At 40.3% G+C, this 19696-nt stretch overlaps 1 protein-coding gene across 3 annotated transcripts; it reads right to left on the minus strand.

The window, feature by feature from the left end:
• Nucleotides 1–5694: 5694 nt before the first annotated feature.
• LOC119899805 (ribosomal protein S6 kinase beta-2-like) lies at nucleotides 5695–18718 on the minus strand. 3 transcript variants are annotated; one of them, XM_038714568.1, is made up of 17 exons: nucleotides 18577–18712; nucleotides 17647–17668; nucleotides 17486–17540; nucleotides 16803–16840; nucleotides 16586–16700; nucleotides 16150–16218; nucleotides 15768–15915; nucleotides 15490–15547; nucleotides 15259–15359; nucleotides 14604–14694; nucleotides 14151–14241; nucleotides 13505–13612; nucleotides 11490–11552; nucleotides 10016–10093; nucleotides 9701–9808; nucleotides 9422–9534; nucleotides 5695–9118 (listed from the first exon to the last, which is right to left on the minus strand). In XM_038714568.1, exons 3-17 carry the CDS (start codon nucleotides 17537–17539, stop codon nucleotides 8941–8943), a joined length of 1413 nt encoding a protein of 470 aa, XP_038570496.1. In that variant the 5' UTR covers nucleotide 17540; nucleotides 17647–17668; nucleotides 18577–18712; the 3' UTR covers nucleotides 5695–8940. The 3 variants fall into 3 exon arrangements, 2 of the variants coding, with proteins under 2 accessions (XP_038570496.1, XP_038570500.1); XM_038714572.1 differs by having other exon boundaries at nucleotides 8941–9118; nucleotides 17647–17704; nucleotides 18577–18663; XR_005443917.1 differs by lacking the exon at nucleotides 5695–9118 and having other exon boundaries at nucleotides 9517–9534; nucleotides 9701–9811; nucleotides 18577–18718.
• Between the last annotated feature and the right edge of the window lie 978 nt (nucleotides 18719–19696).

The raw sequence follows: 19696 nt of genomic DNA on the forward strand, positions 1-19696 counted from the left end.
CATTATTTCGTCAGTCTAAATTGCTAAATATCATGATCTAAGTGAATATCAAATTGCAGTATTCATGTTCAAAGCAAGAAAAGCCTATTGCCTGGGAAATACAAAAGATGTTCTCTGAGAGGGAGGAGGGTACAATTAAGGGGAAGAGGAAATTTAAGAATAGTATTTTTATCAATTTGCAGAGTTAAATTGGGGAATAAACTAAATGACAACCTAAGGCAATGCCCAAACATATTCCTGCACTGTAGTAAAAGTAGGAGTGCTCCTTTGTTTATTTTTTGTTTGTTTGGTACTTGCATGTTCGAAATAAAGATTTCAATTCAGCCTGGAAATGGATTCAACGTCCTCAAAACACAGTTACAGGCAGGCGGGCAAGCAGACAGACAAGGTAGCATCTCCAAACACAGGTGACAAACTAGAGCAGGCAGAGACAAAAACATTAGTTACAAGTCACAAAAACCACAAGATTTAGGTTAATCTAAGTGAGCCGGAGCGTTTTGTAACACATTAGATAAACAGACAAACTGACAAGGAGTGGAAGAAGAGACACAGTATTTCCCAGCAGGAGTTGATTGCTGGATGAGCCACAGGTGGGAGATGCAGCAGGTGGTAATCAGCCAGGACAGAGGAAGCCAGAGTGGCACACACCCAAAACCACACACACAGGCTGACAGAACATGGGCGAGTTCAACCTCAAAACACCCAAAACCACACACACAGGCTGACAGAACATGGGCGAGTTCAACCTCAAAACACCCAAAACCACACACACAGGCTGACAGAACATGGGCGAGTTCAACCTCAAAACACCCAAAACCACACGCACAGGCTGACAGAACATGGGTGAGTTCAACCTCAAAACACCCAAAACCACACGCACAGGCTGACAGAACATGGGCGAGTTCAACCTCAAAACACCCAAAACCACACGCACAGGCTGACAGAACATGGGTGAGTTCAACCTCAAAACACCCAAAACCACACACACAGGCTGACAGAACATGGGCGAGTTCAACCTCAAAACACCCAAAACCACACACACAGGCTGACAGAACATGGGCGTTCAACCTCAAAACACCCAAAACCACACGCACAGGCTGACAGAACATGGGCGAGTTCAACCTCAAAACACCCAAAACCACACACACAGGCTGACAGAACATGGGCGAGTTCAACCTCAAAACATTTTGCAATGTTTTCGGATTAACTTCATGTTTCCTTAAAACATTGCGCAACGTTCCTCACCACGGCACCACGGTTTCCATTGAAAAGAATTATTTACTACGTTTTGTCGGCGCCCCATAACAGACAAGGGCGAGTTCAGTGCCAACAAAACGTAGCAAGCGCACTGACTTTTCCTGCCTTTTTAACACCGTTGTGTTTACAGACTTGACCAGCTGATTGGGTAACACCTGAGACAAGCCCACCAAACGGGAGAAAACATATCTCGAAGCAAGAAGAAAATATGTCGTTCAATCCGAAAATGCTGCAATCCGGTGAGAAAACGGTTTGAGATTGACCTCGCCCCAACTTACAGAGACAGCATGGAGGGGAAACAGGGGAAACATAAGGATGGAGGAGGTGGCAAGGACAGAAAGTCCTAAAAAACCTCCTTTCCTAACCACTTTTCCTTGACCTTGGAGGAAAACGTCATGAGGTCAAGGAAAGATGTGAAGGAGGATTCATAAGGATTTAAGTGTAATTTATATCTCCTTTCCTTTCGTAAAGGATGGTCCGGTGTACCCTATGCTAAAGGAGATAAGAAAGGAAGCATTGAAGCACCTTTCCTTAGCATTTAGAGAATTCGACCAGCTCTTATGATGGCTGCCACTTAAATACTTCCAGGTCACTTCAGTCTGTTAGGAACCTTGGTAAGCTAAAGACTTTTAGACTGCAGCCTTGGACTACCGGTACCTGGGCGCACATCGAGGAGGACATAACCTGGAGCACTAACACCACAGTATTGGTAAAGAAGGCACAGCAGAGCGACTTTACCTGAGGATCCTCAGGAAGAACCACCTCACCTCCTACCGCTGCTCCATCGAGAGCACACTGACCTATTCTATCTGTGTGTGTTTGACCAGCTGCACGGCAGCGGAGAGGAGGTTCGTCACCACTGCCCAGAAGATCATTGGCTGCCCTCCCCCCTCACTGGAAGATCTTTACTGTTCCCCCTGCCTCAAAAAAATACCAGAACATACTTAAAGCTCCATCCCAACCCGGACACTCTCTGTTTCAACTGCTGCCCTCAGGCAGACAAAACACAAACAGATAAAAAAACTTTTTATCCAAAAGCCATAACAGCATTAAACACTACTTGAATATGCTATATTAAGGAATGAATCGTGCCAGGTAATGTTATGGATGTGTTTTACTTTCCTTTTACAATCTTTGTTTTTATATATATATATTGTTATAGCTACTTTTAGAGGCGCTTTACAGATGTTGCACTGATCAAATTGCATCCATTTTGTTGTCCATTGGCAATAAAAATTCTATTCTTACGATAAAGAAACGGCAGTACTTACCAGAGAAAAACTATTTCAGATTTCTCTAACATGTACGATTGTGAAGTTATTTGTCTAGAAGCGGTCATTGGTGTGTTATTCACGGTGCAGCTAAAGCTCCCAGCTCCCACACGCCCAACCAGGACAAATCGCTCGGGTCAGAGCTGCTGCATTGCTCTTCCTCAAGGCCGGATGTGAGTCTCAGTGAACTGCAACTGAATTGTAAGAACTGAATGAAGTAGAGTTGACTTTTCAGTGAGTTTCATTAAGTGACTTGCTCAGGGACACATCGGTGGATGTGTCACAGGGGGGGGATTGATCTCATGTCTCTCACAATAAAGGCATATGTCTAATCCACGTAGAAATAATCCACGAAGCATCTTACCTGGTTTCCACAAGTTTCCACAGTCAGGGAGGATTTGGGGTGCCATGTCATCTTCATGCTTCATCTGCTGACAAGCTTTATGGAGCTTTATAGGACTTGTACACACTGCCAAAACCACACCGATGGAGCAGTGGATAAGTCTATACCTTTGGTGTGAGAGACGCTGGGTTCGATCGCCCACTGTGACCCTGAGCAGGACAATTAACCCCTAGTTGCTTTTATGTTAATCCAGAGGCGTGCGACCTCTGACATGTATAGCAATTGTAAGTTGCTTTGGATAAAAGCTAAATGAATAAATGTAAATGTAGTACCTGGTTTGCTGACCATGGTGTTACTGAGAATCTATGGTGTATTGTCAAGAGGAAAGTGAGAGACACCAGCACAGACGAGCTGAAGGCCGCTATCAAAGCAACCTGGGAGTCTTGCAGCAAGAAACTTTTTATTAATATAATTTCTTCACATTTCCATTCAGTCACGTGAGTCTGATCATCAGCTTTGATATGAGTTCCTTCATTAGCCTTATAAGTAATTTCCAATTGTTACGTCTGTGTGTGTTTCTCTGTGCTTTCTCCATGTTCCTTTTTGCCCTAGTTCTGCCTCGAGTGTACTTCAGCTGATTGCTGAACGAGGTCCACCTGCTCTTGGAAGGCGGTCTTTAAAAGCTCCTGTGCAAGCGTCAGAAGAGAGGCTTTTTGATTTGGGACTGCTGGTCTTGCAGCCTCTCAGCTGGGGCATTTTTTTTGTGTTACGTTCTTGTGTTTTAATTTAATTTATCATCTTGTTATGTTAATAAATTCCCTTGATTTGGTTGTTTTAAAGGTGTTATCTGTGTTAAGTTTGGGTCACCATGTTGTTGCCGTGATAATATTCTGGGTATTTCAATTGTGATCAGTAAAAAACAGATGCAAATAATGAATAAATACTAGAAACACATTCAGCCAGTAGGAATGATCCTGTGCCTCTGAGCAGGACACAGTTTAAATACAGAATTCAGGTTGTTCTTCACATGCAGGTGTTTTGTTAAACCGGTAACAGCTGCAGAGAGACAACATGCGGCTCTGGCAGTGATAACTGTGGGCCTTATTAGCACAGTGCAAAAGTCTCTACAGCTGTTAGAGGCGACTGACAGACAGATGGATGGATAGATAAGTAGAAGTATTACTGTTGATGGAAATCATTTAATATTCTAATTTATGTACAGATCAGTGTCATCTGTTATGGTTAATTAGGCTATTTATTTACTTGCGTTACAGTTTTCTGCAGAATAATCGGCTACACCTCATAGCCATATAAGGATGTGTGTATGTTGTATTGTAAAATAAAAAAACAACCCAAAACAAACTGCTGTTTTATGTGATGCCTCAATACTTTGTGATATATTTTGAAGATTTATCACACACAAGGTGACAGCGCTTTATATTGCATCTCACCATGTACCTGTGTATTCTATGTCAACACTGTGAGAATAAACTGTGTGAATAAAGAATGATTACATTTTGTTTGGGACTGTGTGACACATGTGGCGCAGCATTTATATCCATCACGCCGCTTGATAAAAGAGTTCCACATTTCACCTGAAGTCTGCCAGCACCACCGTGCGCACTTAGCCTAATGGAACGACGTTGGTGCTATAAAAATGAAATCAGTCAAATGGCCACTGGTTTAAATGTATTATGGTGGAATATGATGCAAGCCATTTGTACAACTGGCTTCAATGTCTGTGGAATTACACTTATTTTAGACACACACACATAATGGTGTAATTCAAAGTCAGAAATATAACTGAACACATCAAAGTGGCAGTGAAAGAGCTGATATTTTCCATGGTCAGAGTGAATAAATGTCCTGAGGTGACCTGATGATTTATGCAAGTCCACAATCTTCTCTATTGAATGGCTTTCAAAAAAAATAATTTCAAAATTTCAAATGTATATATTAGCATGTTAAAGAGGCACCCGTCCAGGATAATGACTAATTTCCTCATTTTCCTCTGCTGCTCCTCACCCTTACACTACTTGATTCTTTTTTTGTTAATGATGTATCCTGATTGCATGCTGCTTTAATTAGTGCTAACTTTCTTTTAAATTACCATCCTGACTCTGTTAATGTTCTCCTGATTGCTGCCATGTCTGATGACTGTCACACACCAGCTTTTCCTCAGCGTAACCACAGGCCATACTGAAAAAACTGATTAACCGCCTCTGTTAACAAACAGGAAAATCCTAGAGGTTACGCTGCATGATATGCTGCAAGAGTTGCTCAGGAAGTAAGGACATGCAGAAAGAAAGATTTGTGATTTCTTCTGTTCTATTGAGAAGGAAAAGATCCAAATGTGATTCATATTTGATCATGATCAAAAGTGCAGGAAAAGAACTGCTCAAGGAAGATGGTAGTAATGGTTTTTACAGGTGCTTTCAAAGGCGTCTTCACAGCTTTGGGGAATAAGAAATATTAATGAATGTTATATTTTAATGTTGTCATCAGAGCATTTGGTACTCAGTGTGATTTTACATAATCTGTTAGAAAAGGGGAATATGTGTGCTTTGATAAACGTCTTGTAAAATAATTAAATCTCTTTGGGTATGCATCTTTTCCATGCTTATTAAGCACTTAAGCACCCGATCTACATAATGTTTCAGCTAATTTAAAACTTCTACTAAAATCATGATTCCTAATGAGACATCATAATCCACTTTAATGTTCTCTGGATTTAGGAAATTATTCCTCCATCAGAAATGTTTCCTTTGTAAAATTTAACTAAAACCTGCATAAATAAAAATGAACAGTACAAAAATTCAGCAATTCATGGTTGTTTGTTTTTTTATTCTTAAACACATTTATAAGGAAAACATGAAAGAAAATCAGCAATGATCACAAAAATAAAGTCTGTAATCCAAACACTGTTTTTTTTTAATTCAATTTTTAGAATATCAATGTAAAATTCCCATTAATTCCAGAGGTGTAGGAGACACAGCACTGTACATATCACTCTATAAGTATTATTAATTATATAAATAAATATACAAAATTGAACACTGACTAGTTCAAGCTGTCAAATTGCAGATATCATGACAAGAGCGTGGCAACTTAGAGTTGAGGCAAAAAAAAAAAAAAAATGAACTGTCCTTCAATCTTGCATTACAAACACCTTGTGTTCAATTCATGATATGCCACAGTTCGTATATACTTAAAGTATTAAATCTCACACGGTCATGACACAGACTCAGTATCAAACATGTACAGACTCTGTATCGAGTGTTAATGGAAGGTAGGAAGCCGTGTCAAACCCGTTTCCCGCTGCAAGCAGGCAGGGTAACAAATCTTTCTTGAAGAAAAGAAAAAAAATAAAGGCTGCTTGATTTTGTGGATCAATGTGTTGAACAAATAAACAAATAAATAAGAAATGATGAACAAAATCATGTGAATACATACAGACACATTACCATGAAACTGTGAAATAACCACTTTATAAATGCGTTAACATCCAGCTTGTGAAATTTCATCTAGTTTTTAGTGGTATTTTTTTTATTTAGTTCCTTCTTTCAAAGTCTAGCACAGCAGTACTCTGAGCTGACCGCTCAAGTAAGCACGCTAACATGCTGCGCAGATATTTCACTCTGCACGGCTGTTGGATAGATTGTTATGAAATTTGGTACACACAGAGGAAAAGTCATGGAATCACCAAAGTCAGTATGATTCAGCCTCTGAAAACAATCGACATCCGTACAAAAGTTTGTTACAATCAATAAAGTACATGTCAAGATGTTTCACTGCTCTGCTGGTGGCGCTTCTGCAGCAGTCAGAGGGTCGTGAAAATCATTAGGGTTCGTCCTCTGGGCACCATTCAAAAGTTAAGATATTTCAGTCTGAACCAACATCGCTAACCCCTGAACCATAAAGCCAATGTTGCCAGAAGCTCACTGTTTTATTTCAGTTTCTCCTATTACATATTTTGTCTGTATATATTCAGATGATTTTTTTACACATTATGTATTATCTACTTGTCTAAAACTGAATACTCTGAGTCTCTATACAATACAAAGGATAGTTTACACCCGGTAAAATACATTCTTTATTCCCCAGTAAAGGCCATGACAGACAGGCAACATGCTCAGGCAGTGAAGCTAATGGATGAAGGATTTAGCCACCAAATATAAGCACATGTTAACGTCTTCAGCCATGTTCTTTACGTCACTTTGTGGAACACAGGACTGTTCCTCACCTTTACTCCAAACAATACTTGCCCATCTCCGTTACCTGTAGTTGTGTATATACACATCCCTGGACCGGAGGCAATGATTGAAAGCTTTATAAGTCATAGATTGTTTAACCAAGTTTTTAATATGACATATTATGTTACCCTAAATTCATTTCTAATATTTGCACTTTCAATCCCTGATGAAGATCATTTTGTCCCTGCTGCTGGTGTTTTTGTGCCTTAAGACTATGAACACTGTACTCTATGAACATTGCACTGTAATGATCAAAGAGAGCGACATGAGCCAGGATTTGGTTCAATTTACCTCGACCTACGACTCACTTATTCTAAGGGAGAAAAAAAAAAATTTTAAATTAAAGCTGAAAGAATTTTGGCATTAAATGAAGCTCACGGTGTTTCTGTGATCCTTCCGAGAGCTGAATTAGTGTTTGACTGAGCACACCTGCAGTGGCTTAACCCAGCATCACCCCTTACATTTACGCCAGGTAATGACAATCAAACACTTCAAAATCTAGGATTTTAATATTTAATTAAAACTACTGTTTGACTAGGTTTCATGTGTAAAAATAGCTTTGTTCGGTAAGACAAAATACTTTTTATTTATACAAGGTTATACTTTGTTTTCTGAGAGCACCGGTTTTAACAGCCTGCTTTGACTGTGCATTGTACTAATGATACGGATGTATGCGTTTATGCGAAAACAGGTAATATTTGGATTTCCATGCAGGGGCTATTTCGATGCAGGATGATGGATTACAGCCTTCTTATTCACCCAAATTAATAAAGTAAATCCCTCTTTGCTAGTGCAATCTATTATAGTGTGATGGGTCAGTTTGTACAATGTGAGAATGGGATGTGTGAGAAAGGCTTTGGCAGTACACATGAAGACTCTCTGATAAGAGAACCTCAGAGAAATGACAAACACTGTCACCATATTTCAGTGATCACTGAAGATCAAATCTCACATTCATGAATATTTTATCTTCTGCGTGCGACGTAGCATTACAAAAAGGTAGATTTCTATATGATACAGTCCCAACACCAAAACATAAACACATCTTACTACTTTAAGTTTGTGTAGTCAAGTTACTTATATAGCTGAAGGTCACTTTCACAGTTCAACCTTCATGGAAAAGAATCAGGACCTCGACCAAGTGATCCTTCATCGGTTCTCTCATTTAAACGTTAAGCCTGTGATAGCTGACCTCTATGCACAAACTCAAATGAAGTAATTAAAAGCCGATGAACTAATTAAACCCCAAATCTTATAACACAGCTTCCCTTTGGTCCAGCATATACACACAAAATGAAAAACTGTTCCAATCAATCGATCATTTATGTGATCTTGACTCCTCATGATAGATTTAGTGAAGATAAACCCACGGCTGCCCTCTTTCTAGTGCCATTTGGAGACATTACTGTTACATAAGTTATTGTTTCCCATATATTAGTGCCAGTGTGACCTATAAGAGCAGACATATGGAAGCTGTAAATTAAAGCATCATGCAATAAAGTGACGGTCTTGGCAAAATAAAAGCCTGAAAATTGTATGTGGATCCACTTAGTCGGTGTAGAGACAGGAAGTCCTGAACAGTAAGCCTTAAGTGCTGCTGTACTTGTTTTCAGAGATGAATGTGAGAGAAGCTGTGAGAGCTTTCCACTTTGGCATTAAGAACCTTTCACGAGTTAAACCCCTTCAAAAAAAAGCGCAATACCGGCAAACCCTTTTACACAGTAGTAAAAGTGTGGAGAGACAGCTCTCCGTCTTACTGTATACCATAAAGATTATTTCTGAACAAGGTCTTGGAGCCCAGGCTGGCTCCTCCTGCTCATCGGCGACGTCCCTTCTGCTTCTTGTTCCTCGCAGGCGTCCTGATGGGCTGACTGGCAGCTCCGTTTTCCACTGGCACAGAAACTGGAGCTACTGGTGGGGAGGTGGGAGAGAAGAGGTCTTGCTCTCCGTCCATGCTGGACTTGAAGGGTCCGACTGAGGAAAATTTCAGAGGACTGAAAGAAACGAAAAAAATAAAAATATTACTTAAAAAGAATATCTGATTGCGTATTCCAACGCGTGACGTGCTCTGCGTTATGCCGCAAGTCAGCTGTTTGGGTCAGCGTTTCAGCGGTTTGTGGAAGAGACGACAAATACAGGAAATTAAAATGAGAGAAATTTAAAGATTATAAACTATATAAGATTCAGAGTTCTTCTTTCCTGTAACCACACACCAGCTCAATCAACACATAGACAAACTCACAGAATGTCAAGTTACATAACTTGAAACCAAACATGTCTGTGTTTGTGTGTGCTACCTGATGGGCGTGCGTGGGCTGCTGTTGTGTCGGCGTACATGTCGTGTTCGAGGTTCAAATGAGAAGCCTTCTTTTAGACTCTCTAGGACCGATGGAGCCACGTAGGTGAAACCCTGTTGGCAAAGGATCATGACAGCGAATCATTGCTGGATAATGTTACCGTTAATACAGGTGTCAAAAGAGAGGACGGCAGGACAGGTTATACTACGAGAGCCAGTAGGTGGTGGTTTCTAGAGCCTAAATATAAAGAACCCCCCCCAAAAAAGATGAGTATCTCACAGCGAAGGCGAGCTCCGCACTGTGGCTGAGTGAGGTGTCGTCCGGACTGTCCACCGGTGTCTGTCTGGTGAATCTGGTGTCGAACTGGCTCACGTCCTCGTCCGACTGCTACTGACAGACACATGACAACAGGCAGCCAAAACGTTAGAGACACAGAGAGTGACTGAGAGGAAAAAGATTTATTAGGGTGTCTGTAGATAAGAAAGAAAAGAATGAGAGCAGAGTTTGCTGAATTAAACACTAGTAACCTAGAAGAACAAGCCGGATATCAACTTAGCTATTCGCTAACATCACGGGCACAAACTGATGACCTACCAGCTGTGGCTTGTATGGCGGCTCCACTCTCTTGTTCAGCAGATCTTCCCAGTCGATGTGCTTGAAGAAGTGATGTTTCTGCAGGGGAACAAAATGGCTCATTTATAGAATCTCTGCGGGCCCCATTTCTAGCTGACATGAAAATGAATCCCTGAACACCAGGGGAACTGTGAGTCCACAACGTTAGCGTTTACAAGTACTGGTTTTGCATTTCAATCATACAGTTCAAAGGTGAACTTAACCTCTCCTAAAGCAGCGCCACGCCTCTGACCGTCCTCTCAAAACTGTATATTAGAAATCTCATAATGGCAGTGCATCTAGGGATGAAACGATTACCGGTTTAACGGTAAACCAGGGTAAAATTCTCGATGGTTATTATTACCGTACACATTTTAATTACCGTGGTAACCGGGTACGGTTAACCGCGCTACTATAATCTCACAGCAAACTGTCCAGCGTCTCCCAGAAGCAGCCGCACATGTGCAGAATGCAACGTGAGTTTGTTTGGGTCAGTGACAACACGGAGGAGATTTTTCAGTCACTCTGAAGTCCGGTCGTATTTTAGTTTTTATGAGAGCGCTGAAGGAAACTTGACTGAAGAAAATAACCTTACCTCTTGTAAAAACGCTACGTGTTGTTCTGTCGCTGTGTGCGTCGTGTGTCGGCAGAGTCTATTCGTCCACTGCACGTGACAACACGTTACGCAGTTTAGTCAACCAACCAGCATCTCTAGAAACGCTACAGACTTCTCTGTATTTATGTCAGTTGTTGGGCTCATTGCAGTTACTATCACTGTCTTCTAAAGACTTTTATTTGTTTTCATGTAATTGTTCACGGGGTCATTGTATTACCTATATAATATAAAATCTTAATAATGCAACTTAGCAAATACCTTTTGTAAACATAAGAAAAACTGTTCTTTTATTTTTTATGAAAACAAAATGGCAATTGTATTTGTAGTTTTCAATATAGACCTTGTTGAAATGGTTTCAGTACATTTTTACAATACCGTGATAATACTGATAACCGTGATAATATTGGTCACTATCATGATGATATGATATTTTCATACCGTTTCATCCCTGAGGGCATCTATGACAAACCTGTCACTGCCTGGACGACGTTTGATTTGCTTGCATAGCTCCTACTGAAAATGGGAGGTTTTATATTCCACCAGTAGGGCTGCAAATAACAAATATTTTCAATTAATAAATTGAATACACATATGTTTTTCTCGATTAATTGACTAGTTGTTTAGTCTATAAAGTGTCAAAAAATTGTCAAAAATGTTGATCATCACAGCCCAAGAAGTCCTCAAATGTCTTGTTTTGTCCACAACTCTTTATTATTCACTCCACTGTCATGGAGGAGTAATGAAACCAGAACATATTTATATACACAAGAACCTGCTGCCAGGTCAACTATCACTATTTGAGAATGCGTGTGAGGTGGAAAGGTTACCACAGTTAGTTACCTGGATATCAGCACAGTCCGCTTTACTGGAGCCAAGTCTTTGGGCTGGATTCTTCTTCAACAGCTGGAGAGAGAAAAAAAAAAAAAAAGTGGCGCATGTCACGAGAAACATCGATCATGTGTGCTGTAGTACCCACGTTGTGAAATAATCAATCACTTTAAATATTTTGCGTTGTTTCAAAAGTTCTAATGTTTCTTATGAGCAGTCATGCCGAAACAACAACAGAATTAAAGTAGAGAAGGACAGTCAGAGGGGACAGATTCATTAATCTAAATGATTTTCATATGTGACGACTTCTATTTTCATGGTAATAATCCCATTTATTAGAATATTAGACCAAATATCAGCATACACACATATTATCTGTTCAGCTGCAAGAAATCCAGTGGCAGTAATAATAATAAATAATAATAAAAATGACAAAATACATGTGATGTAATAATCTAGTTTGACCTAATTAGTTTTAAAGTTACAGGTGTTCACCTGTACAAAACATGGCTGACTTTGCTGGTTGGTAAAGCACGACCACACAAAGAGGTTTAACCCCATTTTAGTGGATGCATTGCTTGAAAGAGGATTTCTCAGCAGGGTTAGGGGTTTTTATTGCATGGCCATGCACCTTTCCAAACAATAAAGAGAGGGAGGGAGGTTAACAGCAACAAAAGGCCGGCATGACCTCATTCTTTTTACGTTGTTTGAGCCCTATCCAACAACACAATGGACTACATTTGTTCACTGAATGTGGTTTTATTGATGAATCTACAATTGGGGCTGTGCAATATGACGATATCTATTGTTTGACGATAGAAAAACATCTATGATTAACAATTATGCTTTATCATTGTGTCGCCAATTTACCCTTTCCGCGGGTTTTATGTTGGATATTTGACGTCTATCCAACGTAAAACTTATTTCCAACTTGAAACTAAATTTACCGCGGTTTGTTCTTCCACATATGCCGGTGTTGCGGAAACGTAAAGGAGAATGAAGCTTACTCGTAACCGGATAATACTGAACAGCAGGAATCCGACCATGCGAAGCTAAAACGAGGAGCTCATAACAAAGAGAGAAGTCTGTTTAGCCATGCAACATTATTCCAGCAGTTCCAGCCAGTGTCGGGTAACTTTTAATGGCTTGCCCACGGACATTCAGATTACTTTCTAGTTCACCAACACATGCTGTTGTTGTGATGTTAGCTAAAGCAGCAGGAGAGCTGTGAGTATCGCAGTCTGGAGCTGCTGTGCTGCTCTGGGACGTCTCGGCCTCTCGTTAGCTTAATATTTTGTCATGATATTTTGTCATGTTATGAGATTTCTCCAAAAGTTCCACTTTTACGATGCAGATAAATATCATGATTTACTGTTGGAAATTAACTCGGCAACAGTTACTCATGATATTTTATTGAATTTACAAAAAATGTTATCGGGATAAGATTTTTTTTTTGTCATATCGCACAGCCCTATCTAGAATATATTTATTTTGGCCAACAGCAAACATCCACCTTGCAATGAAAATCAAAGAGGATCCCATTTCTTGTAGTTCACCTTGTAGAAAGTTGATTAGTGTGTTGACTAGAAAAGCTGCTGCGATATTTGCAGACTCACATCACATACCACAACTAACAGGACAGGAACTCTCTGAATTCTTAGCCTTCATATAGCTTCTATTTTGTTTTGTGGTGACATATTACCAAATCATGGCAAAATGAGAACGAGCACATTTTTATAGTGAAACTCATTAATGGTGGTTATGAAGAACGAAGACACTGATCAATGATACATAAATGCAAACAGGTGAAATGTGAGAATGTGGCTGATTTGATTCTTTTTTAACGCATCTCATTCTGTTGGATTGTGACAAGATGTGTGCATCAGAACACACACGGTTATTTCCATCAGTAAAAAAACAGGCAGCGCTCTTTACGTGTCTAACATCGCCTGTGGATGATAAAAACTATGGACGTGAAGCTACATTTGGACATCATCCATCTGTGTGTTTGTGTGTGAGTTACAGACCTTCTTGATGAGGTCCCTTGCATCGATGGTCAAGTATGGGGGCAGATTGAGTTTACACTTCAAGATCTTGTCAATGGTCTTCTTTCTGTTTTCAGCTGTGAACGGAGGCTGGAGGAGAATCACAGCAAGGAGGCAGTGGTTACTAAAGGAGCTCAAATCTAGTGGTAAAAATGTAAATTCATCACAGCAGCGATAAACAGGATCACTGCTGTGCTTTACTTCAAGGAGAGAGTAATACAGTTATTAATATAGTTATTATAAACATATTCTAACACTGTAGTAAAAATTAATATTGAATGTTACAGAGAAGAGTTGCTCAATCCTAACAATCAGTCCACATTTCTTGCGTTAGAGATGTAAACAATGCAGTGCCATATATTTTGTGATGCACAGATGTTCAGTTAACAGTAGAATCGTGATGGAGCTCAGGGTCCAGCAGCTATTCTTTCATAATAAGAGGAGCAAATTGGGCCGATGTGGGAATCTAGAAAGGCAGGACGCCATCCTTTAGAGGTGTTTTGGACATGGGTATGTAGGGAGCTCTACAGCAACATCTTACCCCACGTTAGTTTAAAAGTTACAGCCCAACATAATCTCCTGACTGTTTCCTCATAATGAATAAATCTCTCACACAGTTCTAACTTACTGATCCGGTCATCATATCGTACATCAGGGCCCCCAGGCTCCACCAGTCTACTGCTCTGTTGTGACCTGACCTGGTCAGGATCTCTGGAGCCCTGGCAGAGAAGACGACATGACATACACAAACAGGGTGAGGATGTGTGTGTATGTGTGGTCGGGGATAAATGGATTAACGGCAGCTGATTTGTCTATGATGATTAAAAAACTAAAACCCAAAAGGAAATGTATTTGTTTCCAAATATTCTGAAATACAAAAGGATGAATCATGCAAAGACTTACAAATTTACAATATCTTGTGTCTTACAATACATGCATCAACATGAGCAAAACATATTCTTAATCCTATAGCTGGTGGAGAAGAAAATAGATGTTTTACATGCAGACACATAGGGGTTAAAGATCTAGGGAGTAAAGAGTAGTGTGTTGTTTGTTGATGACTGAGTGAAGAGTTACCCACATGTACTCTATGGTGCCACAGAAGGTGTGTGTGACCGATCCATCATGAATCGATTCCTTACAGAGGCCAAAGTCAGTTAACTTGATGTGTCCTTTAAACAGAAATAAAACACTGAAATAACTTAATCATCTGTGGTTAACGTGGACGGCCACATTCATATTAGATGTAAGAGGAAATGACATTTCAACAGCAACGCAAAGCAGGGAACAGGAAACAACACAAACAGACCACACGGGGCTCACATTCATCAGCGCTCGGGTCAAAATTGAAGCATACAAAAGTGTTTTTTTTTTGGGGAGATCAAGACTCAAGCTCACATTTGAGACCTGAAAAATAACTTTTATATTGTATATTTTCCCACTTTGTTAACACTTAGGGTATTTTTAAATACACCAGCTTATATCCATTAAAGAGACAAGACTACTACTTGGAAAATGCATGTTATTTATTTTACTTCTGTTTCTTGCTAAATGTCACAAGAATATTTATTTTCTTGTAATATATATATATTAGTGATTGATTGGATGATCCACAAGTGATTCAGTCAATCGGTTTGTACTCAAAAGCAGCACAAACCCACCCAGGTATATTTATGATCATTCCACACATTCTTAAATATCAGTATTTGATCCAAATATTCTCTACTGAGGGTTACCTTGGTGACTGAGCATGATGTTTTCAGGTTTGAGGTCTCTGTAAATAATCCCGTTAGAATGGAGGTGACCTAGGGCCAATGTGATCTCTCCTAGATAAAAACTACACACACAGAAATGACTTTAGTCCATGACCTAAGTGGAAAACGTACAGTAATTTCCAGTGAAACAGTAAAGCTGTGCACGCTGGAACTTGCAGCTTTATCTGCAAACATTTAGCTGAGCTTCCTTACCAAGCAGTGTCCTCCATGAAGATGCCTTCCTTCTCCAGCTGCATGAACAATTCCCCTCCTGGTGATAAACAACAGAACAGAGAGGTTAGTGAGGTTAGAGGCATTACAGAATCTTCCTTCCATCCATTCAAACATTTTTCCTTCCCCCACCACTGCCCTTCTATCCCTTCAAACAACCTCATGACCATAAATGCAAAATGATTACGGGATGTGATCCACATCTGTCGCTCCTCCTATGCTTTCATCCATCGGTCCATTCTTAAGAGCCTCTGTCTTACCACTCAGACACTCCAGTATGAGGTAGAGCTTCCCCCCAGTCTGGAAGGCGTAGAGCAGATCCACGATGAACGGGTGTCTCACCGTCTCCAGGATCTCCCGCTCTGCTCGTGTGTGCGCCGTGTCTTTAGCGTTGCACACGATCTTGGCCTAAATGTAAATGAACAAGACAAGTGAGCACAGTACAGTGATGAAAGAGTCAAAAGGAGGAGACAAATAAGGAGAGGGAGCAGGAGAGAAAGGAGGACGAACAGAAGGAGGGGAAGAACATGAGAGGCAGATAAAAGGGCTGTTTGGAGAGAAGAGCATGAATGGAAAGAGAGGAACAGCTTCGTTTCACACATCTTGTGTGTTAGGAGGAAGCCGTGGACTGTGACAAAGTACCTTTTTCAGGACCTTCATGGCAAATATTTTCCCCATCTGACCACCTTGAACCTTCCTCACCTGGAAAACCTGGGGAAAAAAAATAAGAGAAATGTAATTTTGTTTTCAGATGTCAGACATTATCTGACAGCTCCTGTCATGGTATCTCCAAGGACACTCCTCCTCAGTGAGGTATCAATATTGGCTGCTCCACAAATTAGAAATACCACCTTGCAGATAGATTATTTTCCTTCTGTTCACTTGACACTAAACATCCATACAACATAGAGCACATTTACAATGAACATGTGACTTCATGCTGTCTTCTTCTGGGATTACTTTTATAAGAAAAGAGAAAAAAAAAAGAAAGCAAGGCAGTGCACAATTTCAAGAAACCTCTCAACAGTGTGTATGTATACACTGCCATGCACACCATGGGGCACAATCACACACCCACCTTGCCATAGGCTCCTTTCCCCAGCACAGTGAGAAGTTCAAAGCAGTCCGGTCCAACTCTCTCACTGTCTCTGTTGACTATTTCACTGGTCAACTCCACCTCCTCCGTCTGACCACTGGGATGAGAAGTACAAAATTTTTCTACTATATCAGCATCCTTTTTTAAAATAAAAAAAAATAAAAACTGTATTAGGATTGAATGGTAAAACATGTCTTACTTCTCTGGTTCTGTCACAGTGAAGTCACAGACATCATCCTGCAGATGGGAAACAGCAGGCCAGTGAGCTTAAACAAAGTCATAATAGTAAGTCAACATTTTAAATTCTTGAACACTTTAGCCAAACAGAGGTGTTTAGTGTTGTTCATGGCTGCCATCGTGGGAAATCTGACGGTTTTAGAACCAATAGAATGATGAAGCCAACTTAAATGGCTACGCTGATTGGACTTAGTACTTTGTATGATGTATCATTGGGAGATGTATTGTAAACAAAAGCAGACGAGTTGTTTATTGTCTTTTGGCTTCTTTTACAACTTCAAATTAAACTCAGGTTTTAAATCACCCTTTAGAAATATGTGTAGTATCTCTTTAATGCCATACTGATGAGGTGAGAGGAGCTCTTTATTGCCTCCCAGAAGAGATTTTTCTTGTGCACATTGCTCAAGACATTACATACATAGACTAACAGAGGAAAAAAACGCCAGACACAGAACGAAAACATAGACGTAATTCCAATTTATGAAGTTGCAGCAGTACTACCGCCTGGGACGCCGCTGAGCAGCGCCACCAGAAAACATTATTGTGTTTTTACGGGACAAATGGAGAAATTCATAGGCGACATTTTATATATCAATTAAAATGTTATCATGTTATTATTTGGGGTTTATGATCGGGGATACAGACGTCAGTATCGCTGACGTCCTCAGTCTCCAAGTCGATGTCGAACACTCCTGCCATCCTGGAACAGAGATTGCACAGTCACTCTGCTGTGTTTGGCTCATTAACACCAGCAGCGCTGAACAGAAAAGCAGATATTAAAGGAACACCACAAAGATCATACGTACCTCGATATGTCAGATATCAACTCTGCAAAAAACAAATATCCCCAATGTGTTATATTATCTACAAAACACGTTGTCAGTTGAATTTCCAGAATATTTACTAATCACAACATTACTAAATTACATTTAGCATTATTCAGAATTGGATCCATATTAACCACCCCATGCCAGTCTATAATCAGATTAATAATTAGTATTAGTAGCCCAGAAATATAGAATTTATCCATCCCACAAGATATTTGTTGTGTCATTAAGTTTCAAAACTAATGCATAGAGCCGATCAAGAAGAAGTTCCTGTTTTAATGGAAGACAGACCGGAAGGAACCACTTAAGTCCTTTGACAGTCACAGTTTGCAAAGTGACCTAGTCATCCAAGAACTGTTGATAGAGCAAACACAGCAAACCAAAACAACAGTGTCTAGTAAATATGTGGGTTGAACTAAACACAAAATACTTGGCCCACCCCGACCCTGACGGTAGCCTAGCCTCCACCTGGCAAAACCTGCCCCAGCTAACTCTACTTAAAACAGACCTTGACAACTGCCTCTGAGATCTTGTCAGAGACGACGTGGCTTTCCCTGAGAGATATTACTGAAAATATCCAGTTAAAGACGCACACGAACCAAAATGTTTCCAGACACACCTTATCCCCTCACGTTAGCATGCTAAGTTATTCAGACGGCCACCAAAACAGCCTCTGAGTGAAGATGACAGCAAACGCTGCTTTAACGACTGTACGCTTGTTCTGAGGCTCTGCTTCGTCTTTTCCTGCAAAAATCCCCAACTGGTTGGCGTAACAAACGCGAGCTGATCCGGCTGACAGGTGCTAATAGCGAGCCAGCAGACATGCTAATGCTAGCTTAGCGTTTCACCGGGGATCCTCTCGTCAGTCCGCAATCCGACAGCTTTAAAAGTAAGCTTTAGAAAACCTACCTGCAAAGGTACACAGAGTTAGGTCCCCTTCATGCCCCTCTGTCCAGCACGAAATCTCAGCGGTGTTGTTGACGCTTGGCGATGACCTTCGACCTCCCACCTCCCACGTCACAGCACGCTGGAAACAGTAATGATGATGACGTCATGCCTGCTACCAAAACTGCTACCAGCTAAATAAAACAACAGTACTGATATTATTATTATTATTATTATTATTATTATTTGAAGATGAAGAACAACAACAACATAATATTACTTTTGGCACCAGCTTAGACTTATTTTTTTTTATTTATTTATAATTAAAGGGTTGGTTCACCCAAATGACAAAAAGCGTCTTTCTTTTCTTTCTTTCTGTCTTTTTTTCTACTGTAACTCTAGAGGTAAATGAAAATAATATATTTGTTGGTTATTGGCGGCTTTGGGGGTTGCACCCGCTGCTAGTTTAAGCTATTTAGTTTATTTCTTTATTACCTTAATTAGTTTGTTTGGTTTTTGTTTTGATCGATTGTTAAAATATTGAAATTGAAAGACTGTCTTTTCGGGTTGTATTCATAGCTTGGTGGGTAATGTTTTTCTCTTTTCCAATCATAATCAACCATTATATGAGTTCAGTTCAGCCTGTTGTTGTTTGTCTCTCTTATGGGTCCAGAACTTTTGCAGCATATTCTATAAAATACTTATTTAATTTTTGGATGACTAAAACCCCGTTCAGGAAACCCACCTGTGACTCCTCATGCCAGCTCAGCTTTTTACCTGTTTATCAGTGATGTACAAATCGAATGAGCACTCACAGCTGGTAAAAATAAGCATGCTTATTTGTTGGAAATGCAGTCAGTAGTAGCAGTATCAGTCAGCTCCAGAAGCTCTCTGACCATCAGCATGCAAAAGGGCCTCTGTGCAACGTTTGATTTTAGGGCTAGGTGACCTGCGACTCGTTCAGGTATACTGTGCGCACTGAAGAAAAAACACCAGCTGGGTGTTTCATCTGAAAAGGCTAGTAGGGATAGCATGTTTTCATCTCCCATCTCAGATGCCGCAAGCAGACACAGAAGTGGCCGAGCCAACACGGCGATTTCTATTAGCTCACATACACCCACCAACACCAGCACGGGAGCAGGGA

This window comes from Micropterus salmoides, unplaced genomic scaffold (assembly GCF_014851395.1).
Source record: "Micropterus salmoides isolate LMB-PRFRI ecotype aquatic unplaced genomic scaffold, ASM1485139v1 Ms_hic_scaffold_12, whole genome shotgun sequence".
NCBI classification, from domain to species: domain Eukaryota; kingdom Metazoa; phylum Chordata; class Actinopteri; order Centrarchiformes; family Centrarchidae; genus Micropterus; species Micropterus salmoides.